The 19596-nt window shown below is 42.3% G+C and overlaps 1 protein-coding gene across 1 annotated transcript; it reads right to left on the bottom strand.

Moving 5' to 3' along the window:
- Positions 1-6808: 6808 nt before the first annotated feature.
- LOC139392392 (HORMA domain-containing protein 1-like) lies at positions 6809-19554 on the bottom strand. The gene is made up of 13 exons (XM_071140354.1): positions 18951-19554; positions 18779-18815; positions 18663-18683; positions 18554-18580; positions 18362-18429; positions 11952-12103; positions 9973-10130; positions 9790-9876; positions 9590-9647; positions 9383-9444; positions 9112-9195; positions 7651-7719; positions 6809-7410 (listed from the first exon to the last, which is right to left on the bottom strand). The coding sequence occupies exons 1-13, from the start codon at positions 19001-19003 to the stop codon at positions 7318-7320; spliced, it is 969 nt and encodes a 322-aa protein (XP_070996455.1). The 5' UTR covers positions 19004-19554; the 3' UTR covers positions 6809-7317.
- Between the last annotated feature and the right edge of the window lie 42 nt (positions 19555-19596).

The raw sequence follows: 19596 nt of genomic DNA, 5'->3' as shown, positions 1-19596 counted from the left end.
ACAACTGTCTATATACGGTCCACAGTTAACAGTGCATGCAAAAACCAAGCCATGAGGCCGAAGGAATTGTCCGTAGAGCTCTGAAACAGGACTGTGTCGAGGCACAGATCTGGGCAGGGGTACCAAAAAATGTCTGCAGCATTGAAGATCCCCAAGAACACAGCGGCCTCTATCATTCTTAAATGAAAGAAGTTTGGAACCACTAAGACTCTTCCTAGAGCTGGCCGCCCGGCCAAACTGAGCAATCGGGGGAGAAGGGCCTTGGTCAGGGAGGTGACCGAGAAGACGATCATCACTCTGACAGAGATCTAGAGTTCCTCTGTGGAGATGGGAGAACCTTCCAGAAGGACAACCATCTCTGCAGCACTCCACCTATCAGGCCTTTATGGTAGAATGGCCAGACGGAAGCCACTCAGTAAAAGGCACATGACAGCCACTTGGAGTTTGCCAAACGGCCCCTAAAGTCTCTCAGACCATGAGAAATAAGATTCTCTGGTCTGATGAAACCAAGATGGAACACTTTGGCCTGAATGCCAACTGTCATGTCTGGAGGAAACCTGGTACCATCCCTGCATGGTGGTGGAAGCTGTGGGGATGTTTTTCAGCGGCAGGGATTGGGAGACTAATTGAGGCAAAGATGAACGGAGCAAAGTACAGAGAGATCTTTGATGAAAACCTGCTCCGGAGTGCTCAGGACCTCAAACTGGGACAAAGGTTCTCCAACAGGAGAACAACCCTAAGCACACAGCCAAGACAATGCAGGAAGGGCTTCGGGACAAGTCTCTGAATGTTCTTGAGTGCCCAGCCAGACTCCCCATCTAACCTGACAGAGTTTGAGAGAATCTGCATTAGAAGAATGGGAGAAAATCCCCAAATACAGGTGTGCGTCATACCCAAGAAGACTCGAGGCTGTAATCGCTGCCAAAGGTGCTTCAACAAAGTACTGAGTAAAGGGTCAGAAAACGTATATAAATGTGATATTTCATTTTTGATTAAAAATTTGACTTAGCAAACATTTCTAAAAACTTGTTTTTGCTTTCATTATGGGGTATTGTGTGTAGATTGATGAGAAGAAAAAACAATTTAATACATTTTAGAATAAGGCTGTAATGTAACAAAATGTGGAAAAAGTCAAGGGGTCTGAATACTTTCCGAAGGCAGCGTAGCTACAGTTTAAAACATTATCATACCTATCCTTTTAATAAACTCTAAAGTGTTCAAGTTTAAACATTGCGATAAACACTAATGCTTAGGCACTATTTAAAATATAGATATTTTTAAATACAATGAAAACATATTCAGATTCAGAAGTGTTCTTGCCTTCCAAAGAATCCTTTTTCCAAAAACGTTTTTTAGGATGAGAAAGGTTGTAGGTTGAACTCTTTTCCTTACAAAGAACCCTCATCTTCTAAAAAGGGTTCTTCAGATGAAGATGGTTCTTGGTTGAACCAAATAACCCTTTTCAACACCTTTTTTCTAAGAGTGTATGAGCTTCACGCTAAAGTGGCTTGTCAAATTCATTGTAGGTCTTACTGTGCTTTGTGGCACGGTTCTGACACCAAGTAGCTGAGCCTGAGGTCCATGCTCCATAAAGGAGCAAAAGGCTGAGAGTGTGTCATATGAACATACTTAACTTGGGATGTATCCACTATCCACAGGACTTGTGGGTCCAGACAGGTCTCGGGGGTTCTTCCTATGCCATCTCCATTCCTGTGTTGGAGACTTGCCGTTATCTGGGCGGCTACCTCAGCCCCGGGTGGTTACTGTTAGCTCCACACACTACAACAGAAATGGAAATCACTGTAGTGTTTGTGCGTGCTGGATGGGAGGAGGGAGAAAGAGGAGGAAAGTGTCTGCCCTCGCATCCCGCTGAGATGAAAACCCTTCAGCCTGGAGAGGAGGATACGCTACCAGGGCAGAAGTCAGCCTCCCCGGGCCTCGGCATGTGGGAGAGAAGGAGAATCAAGGAGTCAAACTTTTCTTTCCCTCCAGCAGATTGTGTGTGATAGCTGTCAAAGTGAGAACCTGGTGCTAAACTTCAGCTGCTCAGCTTTATTTGTGCATGCAAACGGAACTTCCTGAAGATACTACAGTTTACTATAGAATACTACAGTACTTACTATAGAATTCTGTATTAAACTGTAGTATACTGTACAATACTATACTACATACTAGTATCCCTCGATCATGTATAGTACTTAATATAGAATTTGTAGTATACTGTAGAATACTATAGTAAATACTACAGTATTATCCACAAATAAACACTGTAATAAATACTACAGAAATGTCAGCAAAAACACTACAGTCCGCAAAAAAACAAAAAAAAACTATAGTAAATACTACAGTATTTCATTTGCGTACACCCTGCCCATTCCCCTCGCCCATAACACAATTTGCGCCACCCATATATTGTGTTCCCTAGAGCAGAATCTCTGAACTATCCTTTCAGAAGCCAGTCCTACCTACTTACAGATTATGGAACATTTCTCCAGTAGGTTTCCTCAAGGAGATAGCCTCCACTTCTATATCACAGATAATAAAAACACATGTTTTTTACTGTAATGACCCCCAAAATACTACAGTAAATGCTACAGTATACTGTACGACATCCCGCCAAAACACTATAGAAAATTCTACTGTATGCTACAGTCCGCAAAAGCACTACAGTCATTATTTAAGCAATAAGACCTGAGGGCGTGTGGTATATGGCCAATATACCATGGCTAAGGGCAGTTCCTAAGCATGACGCAACGCGGAGTGCCTGGACACAGCCCTTAGCCGTAGTATATTGGCCATATATCACAAACCCCCGAGGTGCCTTATTGCTATTATAAACTGTTTACCAATATAATTAAGGCAGTTTTGTCATACCTGTGGTATAAGGTCTGATATACTGCTGTCAGCCAATCAGCATTCAGGGCTCGAACCACCCAGTTTATAACATAGTATATACTACTCTTTTTTTCACTAGAGTATTTATACTATAGTAAACTGTAAATACTACAGTATAATACAATAAATACAAAAAAAGTCTGCAAAAACATTCCTACCATAGTATACACTATTGTCTTTTTTTCATGTGGGATGTACTGTAGGTTTAGTTTTCTACAGTAATGCATTAAAGAAGGCATAGCCTACACCTTCAAGGGCTTTACTGCGTGTTAGATCTGTGCTGGCCCTGTTGTCGTGGCTCTATAAAACTGGTATAAGGGATGTCGCCCAAGTCATCTGACCATCAGCATGCATTCTCCTGCCTAGCCTTGGGTACTGTAGGTACAGCAGTCAGTAGTTATTCATCATCCGTAATGTTAACGATTACAGCATGTCGATAGCAAACCCAGGAGTTAAATGAGTTTGTGCATTCAGCTACGCCTGTGCTTGCAGTTCAAGGTCATTCCCTTGATCCTGACAGAGGGATGATTCTCGGCTATGTTAGAAGCACACACATCTCGCCCAAGGTCAAGTGTGTCAGTATTTAGAACAAATAGATACATGAAACACTCAATCAAGTGAGTGGGTAAAGTATGGCCTCAGACCTTGGCCAGGGTGAAGTCACCAGCCACTCATAGATTTTGTTCGTTGCTTGTATTTCAAGTTGAAGTTGGTCTCATCAGTTGACCTTTTACGTTTCCAAGTTGGGTTGAATGTAACTCAATGGAAAAGTTTGCATAGATGTTGTCACGTTTAAGGACATGCTAGAGTGTAATGTGCAGAACGATCTCAAAGGCTCCAGGTGACATATAGAGCATTTTTCATGCACCTGCTGACCAAATGTATATCCGAATTCCTTAAAGCTTTTCAACAAAACGTACCATGACCAGGACTGCTTTTTCATAAGGATAAAAGCATTGTGTTTAACCAAGTTGGACAGGCAGTTCACGTGGCGAGAGGATACACTTGATTTGGAGTCAGTTAGCAGCTCATGCCTATCGTAATGGACAATGGTGAGGGCAAGTGTCTCTCCCTCCCTCCCCTTTCTCTCCTGGCGTGTTCCCCCCAGAGACACGAGCCTGGCCGGGCGCTCTGATGACCAAGCGTGACATTTAAACCCCTGCCCTCCGGTGGCTTTGGGGGAGGGTGAGGTCCATCTGAGCACAGAGAAAAGGGGTACAAGGCAGAAGCTCTCCCTTCAATCTGCCCTCCTCCTCCCTCCCACTCCCGCAGAAATCCTCAGTGTCAGAACTCAGCCATTGTAAGTGTCCTGAACTGAAGAAAGGGCCTTTGGTAAACAATTCAGCTGTCTACTTGGATCACAATGGAAGCACATCTTTGAGCATCTGTTTCAAGTAGGTAACACTACTGCTCAACACTGACCATGTACACAGATTCAATCTCATAATCTGTTCTCCCTGGAAACACCTGCTCACATGGAATCTTATTTAACTTATTTTATGCAAATCAAATAGGAATAGGCTATCACTCTGCAGACAGTGCTTTCTATGGCATCACAAAACAAATCATTTTAGAGAGTTTAATTTGTGATTAAAATGTAATGCAGTTGGAAGTGAATACAGTGGAGAAATAAATAAACCTGTTCATTGGTGCAAGTACATGGAAGTATTTGTCAATAGTCACATAGGCCTACAGATACTGCATCCTTTATCATTTTGGCCTGAGTCTCATAATATTCTGTAGCAGCCTATCACCCCCTTGTGGTCATTTTCAAAACTACCAAACTGCAAATTACAGTATAGTATGTTTTTTAAATACTTTTGTAATACATATTATCTATACTAGTTTAGAGCTATTCAGTGTGTTTTTCTCTAATTTAGTTCACGGCTCCCCTATTGTTTATTTTTGCAGACTTTAATCAATATATATCAGGCTTACCCTCAAATTGTTGTTATTGTTCATAGTCATGCTCAGATACAATGTCATCTATATTCAGAGGAGAATCCCCCAGTTTCCTTTTACCTTATAGCAAAGAGATCACATCAGCCACGATGCTCTGTTGAAGAACTGCTAATCAGCTAGGAAACATTTGCTGCCCTTCTGGCAAGGTCGAAGGGGTCACGGTCCCTGGCTGAATGTCCAGTCCTCTCCCCCGCTCGCCTCTAAACCCCAACCGCCTCTGGGGCCCACAGGCCCTGCAGGCATAATCCCAGCACCCCCTACATGCAGCCTGAGAGTCTTTCTAATCTAAGGCCCAGGGATGGGCCAGTCCATCCGTCTATCAGTCCCTCTGTCTGTTTGTCTGACAGGGCTCCCCTCCTCATCACACGAACCGCATCGGCCGGTTCATATTGACTCAGAGACCCGGGCCTTGGCTCCACATAGGGGGAGAGACAGCCTCTGAAACCAGCCTCATGTTTGACCAGCTGATTGATCTGTTAACACTTGCCATTCGATGTGTGTCCCTGAATTTAATTTCAGAATTCATTTCTTGTTTGAGGGAGTGGAGGTAAGTAGCATTGCAATTCAGATGTTGTCTGCTGATGTTGGCGTGTCGTTTTTGATTCATTTGTGCACTTTACCTCATTGGAGTAGGCTGAAGAGCTTCACTCATACTGTATTTTCTCTGATGTATCACACACCTGATATACACTGCAATTCAGCTTTTAGACACTAATGTGTACAACAGCAAATAAACCTTACTATAAACTACACGTTAAAACTGTTGCTACATTTTAAGTCCCATCAATGCCGCCAAGTAGCCAGTTGCCAATAATTACTAAGCAGTGGAGGCTGGTGAAGGGAGGACGGCTCATTGTAATGGCTGGAATGGAGTGGCTGGAATGAAACACGTTTCCATGTGTTCACTCCATTCCAGCCATTACCATGAGCCGTCCTCCCTTCACCAGCCTCCACTGTTATCAAGCGATTGGAGTTAAATTAATCTTAAATTATAAAAGCCACCTGTTCAATGTGCACTATTAGATTAAGTATTGGTTAGAAAAATCAACCTGGATACACGGGTACTGTAACTACAATATAGTATAACATGACTACAGAGAGACTTTCTTACTGTCATTTTATGACAGTGGGCTGTCGATATAATAAAAACAGTTGAAAAATGCTTTTCACAGCTCATTCAGATTGTCAATTCGCTGCTGTGTGTGTATTGTCAAAGGCGCAGAGGGCATTGCACTAGATTTTTCAGTCCATTCCACTTTCCACTTGAATGTTATCTCCAGTGCCCATAAAAAACAAGAGACAATGAAATGAGGTTATTCTCCAGTGTCGAAGACAAGCCCTGTTTGGATGTAGGAGCTGATTTGATGGACTCTCCCTCTCCCACCAGCTGATGTGGTGGAGAGAAGAGAGGGCCTGTTTGGATATGCATCACAAAGGCTTCCTGCAGTATTGATCTGCAGTGGGTTAAGGCAGTCTATCAGCAAATGTCCCTCTCTGGGAAAAATAACAGCTGATTAAAAACACACAGCAGCCTGGCAGAAGGCTGCTGATGGCCGGTTATCTCAGCCCAAAGGTCAGTGTGTACAGATATAATCCACTTTCACTTAACAGCTTAATTTAAGTCACACCTCATGCAAATGCTGCCATTTGGCAGTCCCTTTATTTAAGGTTGGCTATTATTTAATAAGGTTATACGGTATTGTAGATTTTTTTGCGCTCATGCTAACAGCATCAGGTCTTGCAGACAGGAAGCTGAAGCTCTTTGATCTTGAATTGTAGCAAGAACTTGTTTCCTTTTTCCAACCACGACACTAAAACAGGTGCACCCAGGTTTGCTGCTGATGGAAGCAGTTATATCTGAGGTTCAGCACTAGTGTGTAGAACTATCTGCTCTTAATGATACAGACCAAAATTACAAACCTTTTTTCAAAACTGAGAAAAGGCACTTTAATTTATTAGAAACATACATTTAATCAAATAACTTACAACTGGAGGGTACTGTATATTGATACATTATATAACAATATAAAATAGAAACACAATTTTGCACAGTGTAAAGTTCATGGTAATCATAAAACAAACTAAATTTAAAAAACAGTATTGTCACAATAAAAATGCCATCCTTTGAAATAAATAAAACTGTGAGTTTCGCACTTCACAGACACCAATATACAATTGTAGAAAATACATTTTCCCCAGTCTTCATATCACACACTAGCATGAAACTCAACAATGAAAAAGAAAAAGTATAAACATAAACAAGGTGGACTAGAAATAACCATTTCCTTTATCCTTTCCATTGTAACAACAGAATGCAGCAGTACTATGGTGGTGTTGGCGGTGGGCACTACACCTTTCCTTTAAAACAACTAAAAAAGACTAGAGATTTTGCCCATGCAAATTAGAAAATCGGTTCTTGTCTTGAAAGGTATCTTATAGGTAAAGTGGAAAGGTCAGAGGTCAGTAGCGTTCTTTGGGTTCGCTGAACTTGCGTTTCTTCGACACAGAGGCCTGGACATCCTGACTGCAGGGGAACTCGAACTGCGATATCTGCTAATCAGAGAGTGACAGACAGTTTACTAACTAATGCAAGACTCTAAAATGAATAATGATTGCCAAACAATATTCTGCATACATCTAGATGGGATGGATTGAATGAGTCATATTGACTTGTTAAAAAACATGTAGGTCAGGGAACTTTTATCTTTAAAAGACAATTTGCACATTATTATCACTCCTGTGAGTAAGACTGGGGGATGAAATCTATGATGCTCGAGGGGGGGTGTCTCCCACCATTTTGTCTTCGATGGGAGAGGGCTTCTTCTTGCTGACGCTGTGCACCTCAGTCTCAGCCTTTCTCTCCTGCACACACACAGACCAAAGACAGTAAATCACAGACTGCAGGGAAGTGCTTGTGAAGCTAGTCCCATAGATATACAGTTGATGTCGGAAGTTTACGTACACCTTAGCCAAATACATTTAAACTCAGTTTTTCACAATTCCTGACATTTAATTTCTTGTACAAATTCCCTGTCTTAGGTCAGTTAGGATCACCACTTTATTTTAAGAATGTGAAATGTCAGAACAATAGTAGAGAAATTATTTATTTCAGAATTTATTTATTTCATCACATACCCAGTAGGTCAGAAGTTTACACACACTCAATTAGTATTTGGTAGCATTGCCTTTAAATTGTTAAACTTGAGTCAAACGTTTCAGATAGCCTTCCACAAGCTTCCCACAATAAGTTGGGTGAATTTTGGCTCATTCCTCCTGACAGACCTGGTGTAACTGAGTCAGGTTTGTAGGCCTCCTTGCTCGCACACACTTTTTCAGTTCTGACCTCAAATGTTCTATAGAATTGAGGTCAGGGCTTTGTGATGGCCACTCCAATACCTTGACTTTGTTGTCCTTAAGCCATTTTACCACAACATTGGCGGTTCTATTTTTGTTTCATCAGACCAGAGGACATTTCTCCAAAAAGTACGATCTTTGTCCCCATGTGGAAACCGTAGTCTGGCTGTTATATGGCGGTTTTGGAGCAGTGGCTTCTTCCTTGTTGAGCGGCCTTTCAGGTTATGTCGATATAGGACTAGTTTTACTGTGGATATCAGTAGTTTTGTACCTGTTTCCTCCAGCATCTTCACAAGGTCCTTTGCTGTTGTTCTGGAATTGATTTGCACTTTCCGCACTAAAGTACATTCATCTCTAGGAGACAGAAAGCATCTCCTTCCTGAGCGGTATGACGGCTGCGTGGTCCCATGGTGTTTATACTTGCGTACTATTGTTTGTACAGATGAACGTGGTACCTTCAGGCATTTGGAAATTGGTCCCAAGGATGAATCAGACTTGTGGAGGTCAACAATTCTTTTTCTGAGGTCTTGGCTGATTTCTTTTGATTTTCCCATGATGTCAAGCAAAGAGGCACTGAGTTTGAAGGTAGGCCTTGAAAAACATCCACAGGTACACATTCAATTTAATCAAATGATGTCAATTAGACTATCAGAAGCTTCCTTGTGTCATGCACTAAGTAGATGTCTTAACCGACTTGCCAAAACTATAGTTTGTTAACAAGAAATTTGTGGAGTGGTTGAAAAACGAGTATTAATGACTCCAACCTAAGTGTATTTAAACTTCCGACTTCAACTGTACATCCTTCGTGGTCATTTTTACATTACGCTATACAAAAATGTCTTCCATTTGAACAGGGCCAGTAGGAGTTAGATAGGGTTGTATGTTTTGGGGGACACTGACCAGGGTGGACCTGGTGACGCGTCCGCTCCTGGTCCTCTTAATGGCCACTTCCAGGTCAGATGTCCTCTTTACCAAAGTGTCCATCTGAGACAGACAGGTCAATCAAACGACAGACCGTTACCTTCACAACTGGAGCAGCCCCTATATTACTTTATATTCATACAGTACTATCCCACCTATATATTTGTATTGTTCTGTATATGCATGTGCTTGATACAAAGGCCTATCTTAGTTGTGACTATGCAGAATGTACATTTTGCTGTTATTTTACCTGAGAGTTCTCTGTGCTCTCCTCACTCACCTCCATCTTCTCCTGGCAGTTCACCTGGACCTCTTTGAGCATCAAACATGATGAAAACACAATAAAACCAAACATGGATTTTAGACTGCATTTGACTTATTAAAAGAGAAAATAGCACTACTGTTATCATGTTCAGCGAAACTGCTTTATACTAAGATTTGAGAGAGGAGGTCCTACCGGAATTGTCCAAGTAAAGCTCGTTGTCCGGATTTTCCATTACTTTTATCATGCGAGTCTAAAAGTAGAAACCCCATTAAAAATGTTATAGACTATAGGTACATCCCATGGGATAGACAGCAACACCCCCTACTGGGTTAGAACAATAGCGCCATGCCATCGGCACCCAGTCAAATTAGCCTAGAGGCCTCAAGTCTCACCTGCTGACTGCTGATCTTGGTCACTGTCCCTTCCTCCATCTTCAGCTCCCACTTGTCCCTCATGCAGATCGGCTGCACGTCATCGACCTACAGAGAAAAGGGGACAGGTGTTAATCAACGTGTCACCTGCCAGTCTGGTTGACATTACTCTGACTCTAGTTATTTCCCCCCTTTCCTTCATACCTGCTCCAGCCTTTCTCTCTCTGTGGTCACATCCACCTTCAGGGTGTGGAAGGGAGTGACCACCTCGCCCATGGTCAGGTTGACAGGCTCCTTCTCAAACTGCATGCTATCGCTGTCCCCCTCCATGAAGCCTGGGGGTTGGTAGTCCTGGGGAGTGACTGAGATATATATATATATACACACATGCAAACACACACACAAATTCAATTTTACTTCCGTACTCCGTCCGGGTTTTGTAGGCTAAGAATGGGCTTAAAATGTTTATTGTCAAATTCATAAAAACGCAGTCATTTAAGATATATATTAAAGTGTTTTTGTATATATTTATATACCATATGCCGGTTTTCAACGTATTTGACGCTCAAGAAGCACGAAGCGGAAAAGTTACAACCGTTTCATTGGAACTACACACACAAACTACAAATCAAAAGGCAGTAGTTGGCAACTTTCAGTGAAAAACACTCCCAGCTAATCTAATATAAAAAAGCCTGTAACTAACAGGTTGTTACCTTCCTGTAAGTCCTCAGCTCAAACAGGCATGCTCCAGCATGCTAACAACGCTGCAGGAGATGTAGTTCAAATGAGACTTTTCTAACTTACGTGATGTGTCTTACTTATTCAGCTTCAAATATTTTGATAAAAGGCATCGGGTATGAGCAAATCAATACACAATTAAAAACTGGGTGGTTTGAGCCCTGAATGTTGATTGGCTGAAAGCCATGGTATACCATGGGTAATACAAAACATTTATATTTACTGCTCTAATTATGTTGGTAACCAGTTTATAATAGCATTAAGGTACAACGGGGGTTGTGCTAGGACACAGCCCTTAGCTGTGGTATATTGGCCATATACCACACCCCTGGGGCCTTATTGCTTAAATATGCACTCAGTATACAAAACACCTGCTCTTTCCATGACATATACTGACCAGGTGAAAGCTATGATGCCTTACTGTCACTTGTTAAATTCACTTCAATCAGTGTAGATGAAGGGAAGGTGACAGGTTAAACGAAGGATTTTGAAGCCTTGAGACAATTGAGACATGGATTGTGTATGTGTGCCATTCAGAGGGTGAATAGAAAAGACAAAAGATTGAAGTGTCTTTGAATGGAGTATGGTAGTAGGTGCCAGGCACACCGGTTTGTGTCAAGAACTGCAATGCTGTTTCCGTGTGTATTAAGAATGGTCCACCAGGGCGGCGCAGTGGTTAAGGGCGCTGTACTGCAGCGCCAGCTGTGCCACCAGAGACTCTGGGTTCACGCCCAGGCTCTGTCGTAACCGGCCGCGACAGGAGGTCCGTGGGGCGACGCACAATTGGCCTAGCGTCGTCCGGGTTAGGGAGGGTTTGGCCAGTAGGTAAATCCTTGATTCATCGGGCACCAGCGACTCCCGTGGCGGGCCGGGCGCAGTGCACGCTAACCAAGGTTGCCAGGTGCACAATGTTTCCTCCGACACATTGGTGTGGCTGGGTTCCGGGTTGGATGGCGCTGTGTTAAGAAGCAGTGCGGCTTGGTTGGGTTGTGTATCGGAGGACGCATGACTTTCAACTCTCTCCCGAGACCGTACGGGAGTTGTAGCGATGAGACAAGATAGTAGCTCTAAAAAAAACTATTAGATACCATGAAATTGGGGAGAAAAATAGGTAAAATATATATATATATATGTATATATACCACCCAAAGGACATCCAGCCAACTTGACACAATTGTGGGAAGCATTGGAGTCAACATGGGCCAGCATCCCCGTGGAATGCTTTCGACACCTTGTAGAGTCCATGCCCCGATGATTTGAGGCTGTTCTGAGGTCAATGGGGTGTTCCTAATGTTTGGTATACTCAGTGTAATTAAATGAATTTGATCATATAATCTTAAAAGACCCAGGACATTATCCCGGAAGTATGATGTCACTTGCGCAGCGTACTGCGTCACATCATCCCTTTTCTTTTTGCCTACTTGACATCATTGTGTCGTCTTTACCGTCGTTGTAGTAAGAGAGTTTCATGTTGAGACAGACATTGTCTGGCAGAGGACCCAGGTTCTGCATCAGTGTGTAGAGTTTACGCACCAGGAGGATGCTGGACTTTTTTGTGTTGCTGCAAGCCATCTTTTCCAGATTCTTGCTGTTTTTGCTAAAACAAGAATAAATGTAAACATTTTTAGACAATTAAAAGTTTCTTTCTTCAATGTTTCTCAATGAAATTCTGCCATGTTATCATTATGTTATACACATTAGGGTTGAATATTTTCCCGGTATTTTACAAATGTTCCATCCCGAGAATAAATTACTTTTGTAATTCCTGCCAAAACCAGATGTGTCATTCAAAAGCATTACAAAGCATATAAATAGACCTATGTCTGGATTTTATTATAGCTTTGATCGAAAATTCATGCCTGATTAAATACATTTTATGAGCCCTACATTTAAGACATTTAATGAGCCCAAGCCCAAATGCCCAAATGATTGTACCGTTATCCAATACTGAACATTACATAAGACAGAAAAACATAAAAGCACATAGATGTAGCTAGCTATATGCTCTCTTTGGTAAATAAATGAAACAAGCTCCAGTAATCTTTTTGAGTGTGAACTGTATTACTCTACTGCATTGTTTACACTGTATTATATGGGCTGGAACTACGCACCTTGTTCAAACCATGATAAAGCAGGGAGAGAACATGTGATTCTGGTGCAGCACATGCAGCCTACAAAGTTACAAGTATAGGCTAGTGAATTTGATTGACATTTTTCATAATATTTCCCCTAATGTTATTAGCCTACCTCCTCTTTCTCTCTCTAGTGTTGCTTCATTCCTTCCTTGCTTTCAACAGTTAAATGAAATAAGTGTTGTTGTCCTTATCTTCATCCTTCTAATGACATGCTTGAATAATATAGGACTAGAATGAGATGCAAAAGCCTTTCACTTCTCTTCATGAGGATTGGATGGTTATGGGTCTGCATAATTAACTGCTATAGCCTACCCCCATCCCACGTTCGCTCTTCTTTCAAACTACCCAAGAGTTCTATTAGCTGCTGTATTTAACATTTGGCAAACAAGAGCTTGTGTCCCTCTTAGTATAGTCTATTGGTATAAGAAATACAAAAAACAACATTTCCAGCAAGCTATTCTAGTCTAGCTTTTCCTGCATGGAACTCCAAGAGCTAAGGAATTTTTTTTACAGAGTCCAACAGAGCACAGGTGCGTGTGTATTTTGCAAGAGACCGAGGATATAAGTTAGAAACTTATTATGCATTACCCATCATTCATTACATAAATATAAGAATAATACTGCATTTGGATTTATTTCCTGAAAGAGGTAGGTTAGCACATCTAGAGTGCATTCGAGAACTTTTCAGACCCCTTGAGTTCACTTCTTTTTTTCCTCATCAATCTACGCACAATACCCCATAATGACAAAGCGAAAACAATTTTATTTACATTTTGGCAAACTTATTAGAAAACCCCCCAGAAATACCTTATTTACATAAGTATTCAGACCCTTTGCCATGAAACTTGAAATTCAGCTCAGGTGCATCCTGTTTCCATTGATCATCCTTGAGATGTTTCTACAACTTGATTGGAGTCCACCTGTGGTAAATTCAAGTGATTGGACATGATTTGGAAATGCAAACACCTGCCAAAATAAGGTCCCACAGTTGACAGTGCATGTCAGAGCAAAAACCAAGCCATGAGGTCGAAGGAATTGTCCGTAGAGTTCCGAGACAGGATTGTGTCTGTTCCGAGACAGGATTGTGGCACAGATCTGGGGAAGGGTACCAAAAAATTTCAACAGCATTAAAGGTCCCCAAGAAGACAATATCATTCTTAAATGGAAGAAGTTTGGAACCACCAGGACTCTTCCTAGAGCTGGCCACGCGGCCAAACTAAGCATTCGTGGGAGAAGGGCCTTGGTCAGGGAGGTGACCAAGAACCCGATAGTCACTCTGACAGAGCTCCAGAGTTACTCTTTGGAGATGGGAGAGCCTTCCAGAAGGACAACCATCTCTGCAGCACTCCACCTATCAGGCCTTTGTGGTAGAGTGGCCAGATGGAAGCCATTCCTCAGTGAAAGTCACATGACAGCCCGCTTGAAGTTTGCCAAAAGGCCCTAAAGTCTCTCAGACCATGACAAACAAGATTCCCTGGTCTGATGAAACCAAGATTGAACTCTTTGGCCTGAATGCCAACCGTAACGTCTGCCGGAAACATGGCACCATCCCTACGGTGAAGCATGGTGGTGGCAGCATCATGCTGTGGGGATGTTTTTCTGCGGCAGGGACTGGGAGACTAGTCAGGATCGAGGGAAAGATGAAAGGAACAAAGTACAGAGAGATCCTTGAAGAAATCCTGCTCCAGAATGCTCAGGACCTCAGACTGGGGCGAAAGTTCAAATCGAATCAAATCCTATTAGTCACATGTGCCTAATAAAACAGGTGTAGACCTTACAGTGAAATGCTTACTTAAGAGCCCCTAACCAACAATGCAGTTAAACAAAAATACGGATAAGAATAAGAAATAAAAGTAACAAGTAATTAAAGAGCAGTAGTAAAATAACAATAGCGAGACAATATACAGGGGGGTACCGGTACAGAGTCAATGTGCGAGGGCACCGGTTAGTTTTTTCCCCCCACCCCAATTAGAGGTAGTTACAGTCTTGTCTCATCGCTGCAACTCCTGTATGGACTCGGGAGAGGCGAAGGTCGAGAGCCATGCGTCCTCCGAAACACAACCCAACCAAGCCGCACTGCTTCTTGACACAATGCCCCGGAAGCCAGCTGCACCAATGTGTCGGAGGAAACACCGTACACCTGGCGACCATGTCAGCGTGCACTGCGCCTGGCCCGCCACAGGAGTCGCTAGTGCGTGATGAGACAAGGATATCCCTTCCGGCCAAACCCTCCCCTAACCCGGACGACGATGGGCCAATTGGGTCTCCCGGTCGTGGCTAGCTACGACAGAGCCTGGACTCGAACCCAGAATCTCTAGTGGCACAGCTAGACCACTACTAAAGCGCCTTAGACCATTATGCCACTCGGGAGGCATGGGCACTGGTTAGTTGAGGTAATATGTACATGCAGGTGGAGTTATTAAAGTGACTATGGATAGATGATAACAACAGAGAGTAGCAGCGGAGTAAGAGAGGAGGGGGGGGGGGGGGGCAATGCAAATAGTCTGGGGTAGCCATTTGATTAGATGTTCAGGAGTTTTATGGCTTGGGGGTAGAAGCTGTTTAGAAGCTGTCTAGACTTGGTGCTCCGGTACCACTTGCTGTGCAGTAGCAGAGAGAACAGTCTATAACTAGGGTGACTGGAGTCTTTGACAATTTTTAGGGTCTTCCTCTGACACTGCCTGGTATAGAGGTCCTGGATGGCAGGGAGCTTGGCCCCAGTGATGTACTGGGCCGTTCGCACTACCCTCTGTAGTGCCTTGCGGTTGGAGGCCGAGCAGTTGCCATACCAGGCAGTGATGCAACCAGTCAGGATGCTCTCGATGGTGCAGCTGTAGAACCTTTTGAGGATCTGAGGACCCATGCCAAATCTTTTCAGTCTCCTGAGGGGGAGTAGGTTTTGTCGTGCCCTCTTCATGACTATCTTGGTGTGCTTGGAACATGTTAGTTTGTTGGTGAAGCTCTCAACCTGCTCCGCTGCAGCCCTGTCGTCCCTAAGCACACAGCTAAGACAACGCAGGATTGGCTTCAGGACAAGTCTTTGAATGTCCTTGAGTGGCCCAGCCAAAGCCTGGACTTGAGCGAGATCGAACATCTCTGGAGAGACCTCAAAATAGCTGTGCAGCGACACTCTCCGTCCAACTTAACAGAACTTGACAAGATCTGCATAGAAGAATGGGAGAAACTCCCCAAATACAGGTGTGCCAAGCTTGTAGTGTCATACCCAAGAAGACTCGAGACTGTAATCGCTGTCAAAGGTGCTTCAACAAAGCATTGAGCAAAGGGTCTGAATACTTACAGTTGAAGTCGTAGGTTGACATACAGTTAGGTTGGAATCATTAAAAAACTTGTTTTGAAAGCACTCCACAAATTTCTTGTTCACAAACTATAGTTTTGTCAAGTCAGATAAGAATCCTACTTTGTGCATGACACAAGTAATTTTTCCAACAATTGTTTACAGACAGATTATTTCACTTATAATTCACTGTATCACAATTTCAGTGGGTCAGAAATTTGAATACACTAAGTTGACTGTGCCTTTAAACAGCTTGGAAAATTCCACAAAATGATGTCTTGGCTTTTGAAGCTTCTGATAGGCTAATTGACATCAATTGAGTCAATTGGAGGTGTACCTGTGGATGTATTTCAAGGCCTACCTTCAAACTCAGTGCCTCTTTGCTTGACATCATGGGAAAATCAAAAGAAATCAGCCAAGACCTCAGAAAATGAATAGTTGACCTCCACAAGTCTGGTTCATCCTTGGGAGAAATTTCCAAACGCCTGCAGGTACCACGTTCATCTGTACAAACAATAGTACGCAAGCATAAACACCATGGGACCACGCAGCCGTCATACCGCTCAGGAAGGAGACGCGTTCAATCTCCTAGAGATGAACGTACTTTGGTGCGAAAAGTGCAAATCAATCCCAGAAGAACAGCAAAGGACCTTGTGAAGATGCTGGAGGAAACAGGTACAAAAGTATCAATATCCACAGTAAAATGAGTCCTATATCGACATAACCTGAAAGGCCGCTCAGCAAGGAAGAAGCCACTGCTCCAAAACCACCATAAAAAAAGCCAGACTACGGTACGCAACTGTACATGGGGACAAAGATCGTACTTTTTGGAGAAATGTCCTTTGGTCTGATGAAATAAAAATAGAACTGTTTGGCCATAATGACCATCGTAATGTTTGGAGCAAAAAGGGGAAGGCTTGCAAGCCGAAGAACACCGTCACAACCGTGAAGCACGGGGGTGGCAGCATCATGTTGTGGGGGTGCTTTGCTGCAGGAGTGACAGGTGCACTTCACAAAATAGAAGGCATCATGAGGATGGAAAATAATGTGGATATATTGAAGCAACATCTCAAGACATCAGTCAGGAAGTTAAAGCTTGGTCGCAAAGCATACTTCCAAAGTTGTGGCAAAATGGCTTAATGACAACAAAGTCAAGGTATTGGAATGGCCATCACAAAGCCCTGACCTCAATCCTAGAGAACGTTTGTGGGCATAACTGAAAAAGCGTGTGGGAGCAAGGAGGCCTACAAACCTGACTCAGTTACACCAGCTCTCTCAGGAAGAATGGGCCAAATTAAACAATTTAAAGGCAATGCTACCAAATAATAATTGAGCGTATGTAAACTTCTGCCCCACTGGGAATGTGATGAAGGAAATAAAAGCTAAAATCAATAATTTCTCTACTATTATTCTGACATTTCACATTCTTAAAATAAAGTGGTGATCCTAACTGACCTAAAACTGAATTTTTACTGGGATTAAATGTCGGGAATTGGGAAAAACTTGAGTTTAAATGTATTTGGCAAAGGTGTATGTAAACTTCCGACTTCAACTGTATGTAAATGTGATATTTCCTGCCTGTACTTTAGCCTTTCGAATTTCCTGTTATCAACCTATTGCCTGATCCCCCGGACGACGTTACTAGCCTTTTCCCTGCCTGTACTGTTGCCTTTTTTGGACCCCCTGTGTATGACCTTCTGCCTGCCCCTGGACCCAGCTACCTGCCTCCTCCAGTGGTCCTTTACAAATAAACACCTGCTGCGCCCTGCGCTTGAAACCAGCTCTGTCTCCCGTCGTGTTCATTACAGTTCTAAATACTTTCCAAATGCACTGTATATATAGGCCTATATATATCAATCTTGAACATGATTATCTATTTTGGATGCAATTTGAATGGAATTGATGGAGAGAGAGAAAGACAGTGAGAAAGTGTTCACTCATGCACTGATTTAAAGAAACGATATAGGAGTGTTTTAAACTCTGCAATCAAAAAAATATATAACCTTTATAATAAAAAAAACAAGGTGATCCCCGAACGCCAGATGGTGATGTGCAAATTAGATGCGCATTCGGTCTTTATATTACTGTAGTGTAGGCTATGCTGCAGCAAATGTAGGTCCACCGATCACAATAAAAAAAAGTTACCAAGGGAAGGTCTACATACTGAGGTGGGCTGTCGGTTCCCACCCTGAGAGTTGATGATTCATTATGCAGTGACCAGAGGGAAGGCTTTACAGAATCCAGATTTAGACATTGTATATAATTTAACAGTTCCATTTCACGTCATGCTGTTCATATAAATAATTTATTATAATTTACCGTTTTCTCAGTTATTTATCCTGGGAAAAGGGAGTGGTTTTGGGCAGTAAATCTCAGTAACCGGGTTCCTGCCATTCAACCCTAATACACATTCACAAAGCTATACCTTTCAAAGTCAATTTTGGGTCCCTTTTCAGTGTATTGGACTTTGAACTGGTAGCATTCAGTAACCTTCTGCAAATCGCAAAGAAAGACCAGTGTCACAATGAGAAAATAAATATACTGTAGTTTGTTCTAGTGCAGAGAATCAAAGCATTACTATGATCGATACCTATGGGGTTAAAAAGTTGTCTATTACCTTTGGATTATCTAAGTCTGTGTATATCTATAGAAAGTGGAAGGATACAAACTTTAGCAACTGAAAATGCTTTATATGCTGAAGAAAATATTTGATGAGATATACTCACAGACATAACGACCGTCCGCAACTGTTGGAATACAAGACATTCATTATATGTAATTAATTAACATTAATAACATGTAGATAATGAATAAACAACTAAACAACTAGTATCTCACTTACGTATTTTCTCTGAAGGGCATCAAAGCATCCCTGCATCCTGGGAGGTGTATAAAATAGTCTTAATTAATCAACCCTGAATAAATAATCTAACCAGGATAAAGGGAAAGGATTTGGCAACAGAGAAAACACTGTACTGGAATTTCCCCACTGAGGCTTGGTGGTGTATACTAACCACTGTACAATTTGACTGGCACCAGGGCAGGTGCGTTCCTCCCTGAGGATCATAACTTTCTGCTCTGTGGCATAGAGACAAGAAAGTGTAAGTCTACTTCTTGAAGATGTTGGCTAGCTACAGTATCATTATCATTTCAATAACAATTGAGTACATTTAAAAATAACATAAAATGTGTTTGACCTTCAACAAATTTTCTCCCATAAGCTTTTTCTGGGAAAAGACCCCTGAGATAAGTGATGCTGGAGACTGCAATTGCCAGCAGTTTCTTCACAACAATCAAGGACTGCTGCTCTGTTGAAACTACATTTGGCAGCAACTGGGTGCCCTATAAAATAAAACAAAGGCAGGCGCTTACACCAAGGCAACTTGAAGATGTCTGAATAAATAGAGGCATGTAGATATCCATAGAACATGCTAACGTTATTAGAACATGCCATTTGCTAGCTATAAAACAGCAATTCAATAGGACCAATGTCTGGCTATGGATAGCCAGAGGTTTTCCCTGAGCAGCCCGCAAACGTTGTTCACATGCCATGGTAGTAATACTAGTTGATAACAAGTTGTCAAATCTACAAAATAAAGATTAATTATAAGCCAGATAGCTAGCTATCAAGGTAAAGCTATGTTGAAATATGTAGCTAGT

This window comes from Oncorhynchus clarkii, chromosome 3 (genome assembly GCF_045791955.1).
Source record: "Oncorhynchus clarkii lewisi isolate Uvic-CL-2024 chromosome 3, UVic_Ocla_1.0, whole genome shotgun sequence".
Taxonomy (NCBI): domain Eukaryota; kingdom Metazoa; phylum Chordata; class Actinopteri; order Salmoniformes; family Salmonidae; genus Oncorhynchus; species Oncorhynchus clarkii.
The sequence above is the reverse complement of the archived record's forward strand: the minus strand, read 5'-3'. Positions and strand labels throughout refer to the sequence as shown.

What these genes read in the sequence shown, in the direction of transcription:
- LOC139392392 (XM_071140354.1), bottom strand. Translation starts at nt 19,003, where the DNA reads ATGATCCTCAGGGAGGAACGCACCTGCCCTGGTGCCAGTCAAATTGTA. An exon ending in GCCAGTCAAATTGTACAGTG is followed by an intron (nt 18,816 to 18,950) that starts GTTAGTATACAC and finishes TACACCTCCCAG; the next exon opens with GATGCAGGGATGCTTTGATG. An exon ending in CCAAGATCAGCAGTCAGCAG is followed by an intron (nt 9,648 to 9,789) that starts GTGAGACTTGAG and finishes TTCTACTTTTAG; the next exon opens with ACTCGCATGATAAAAGTAAT.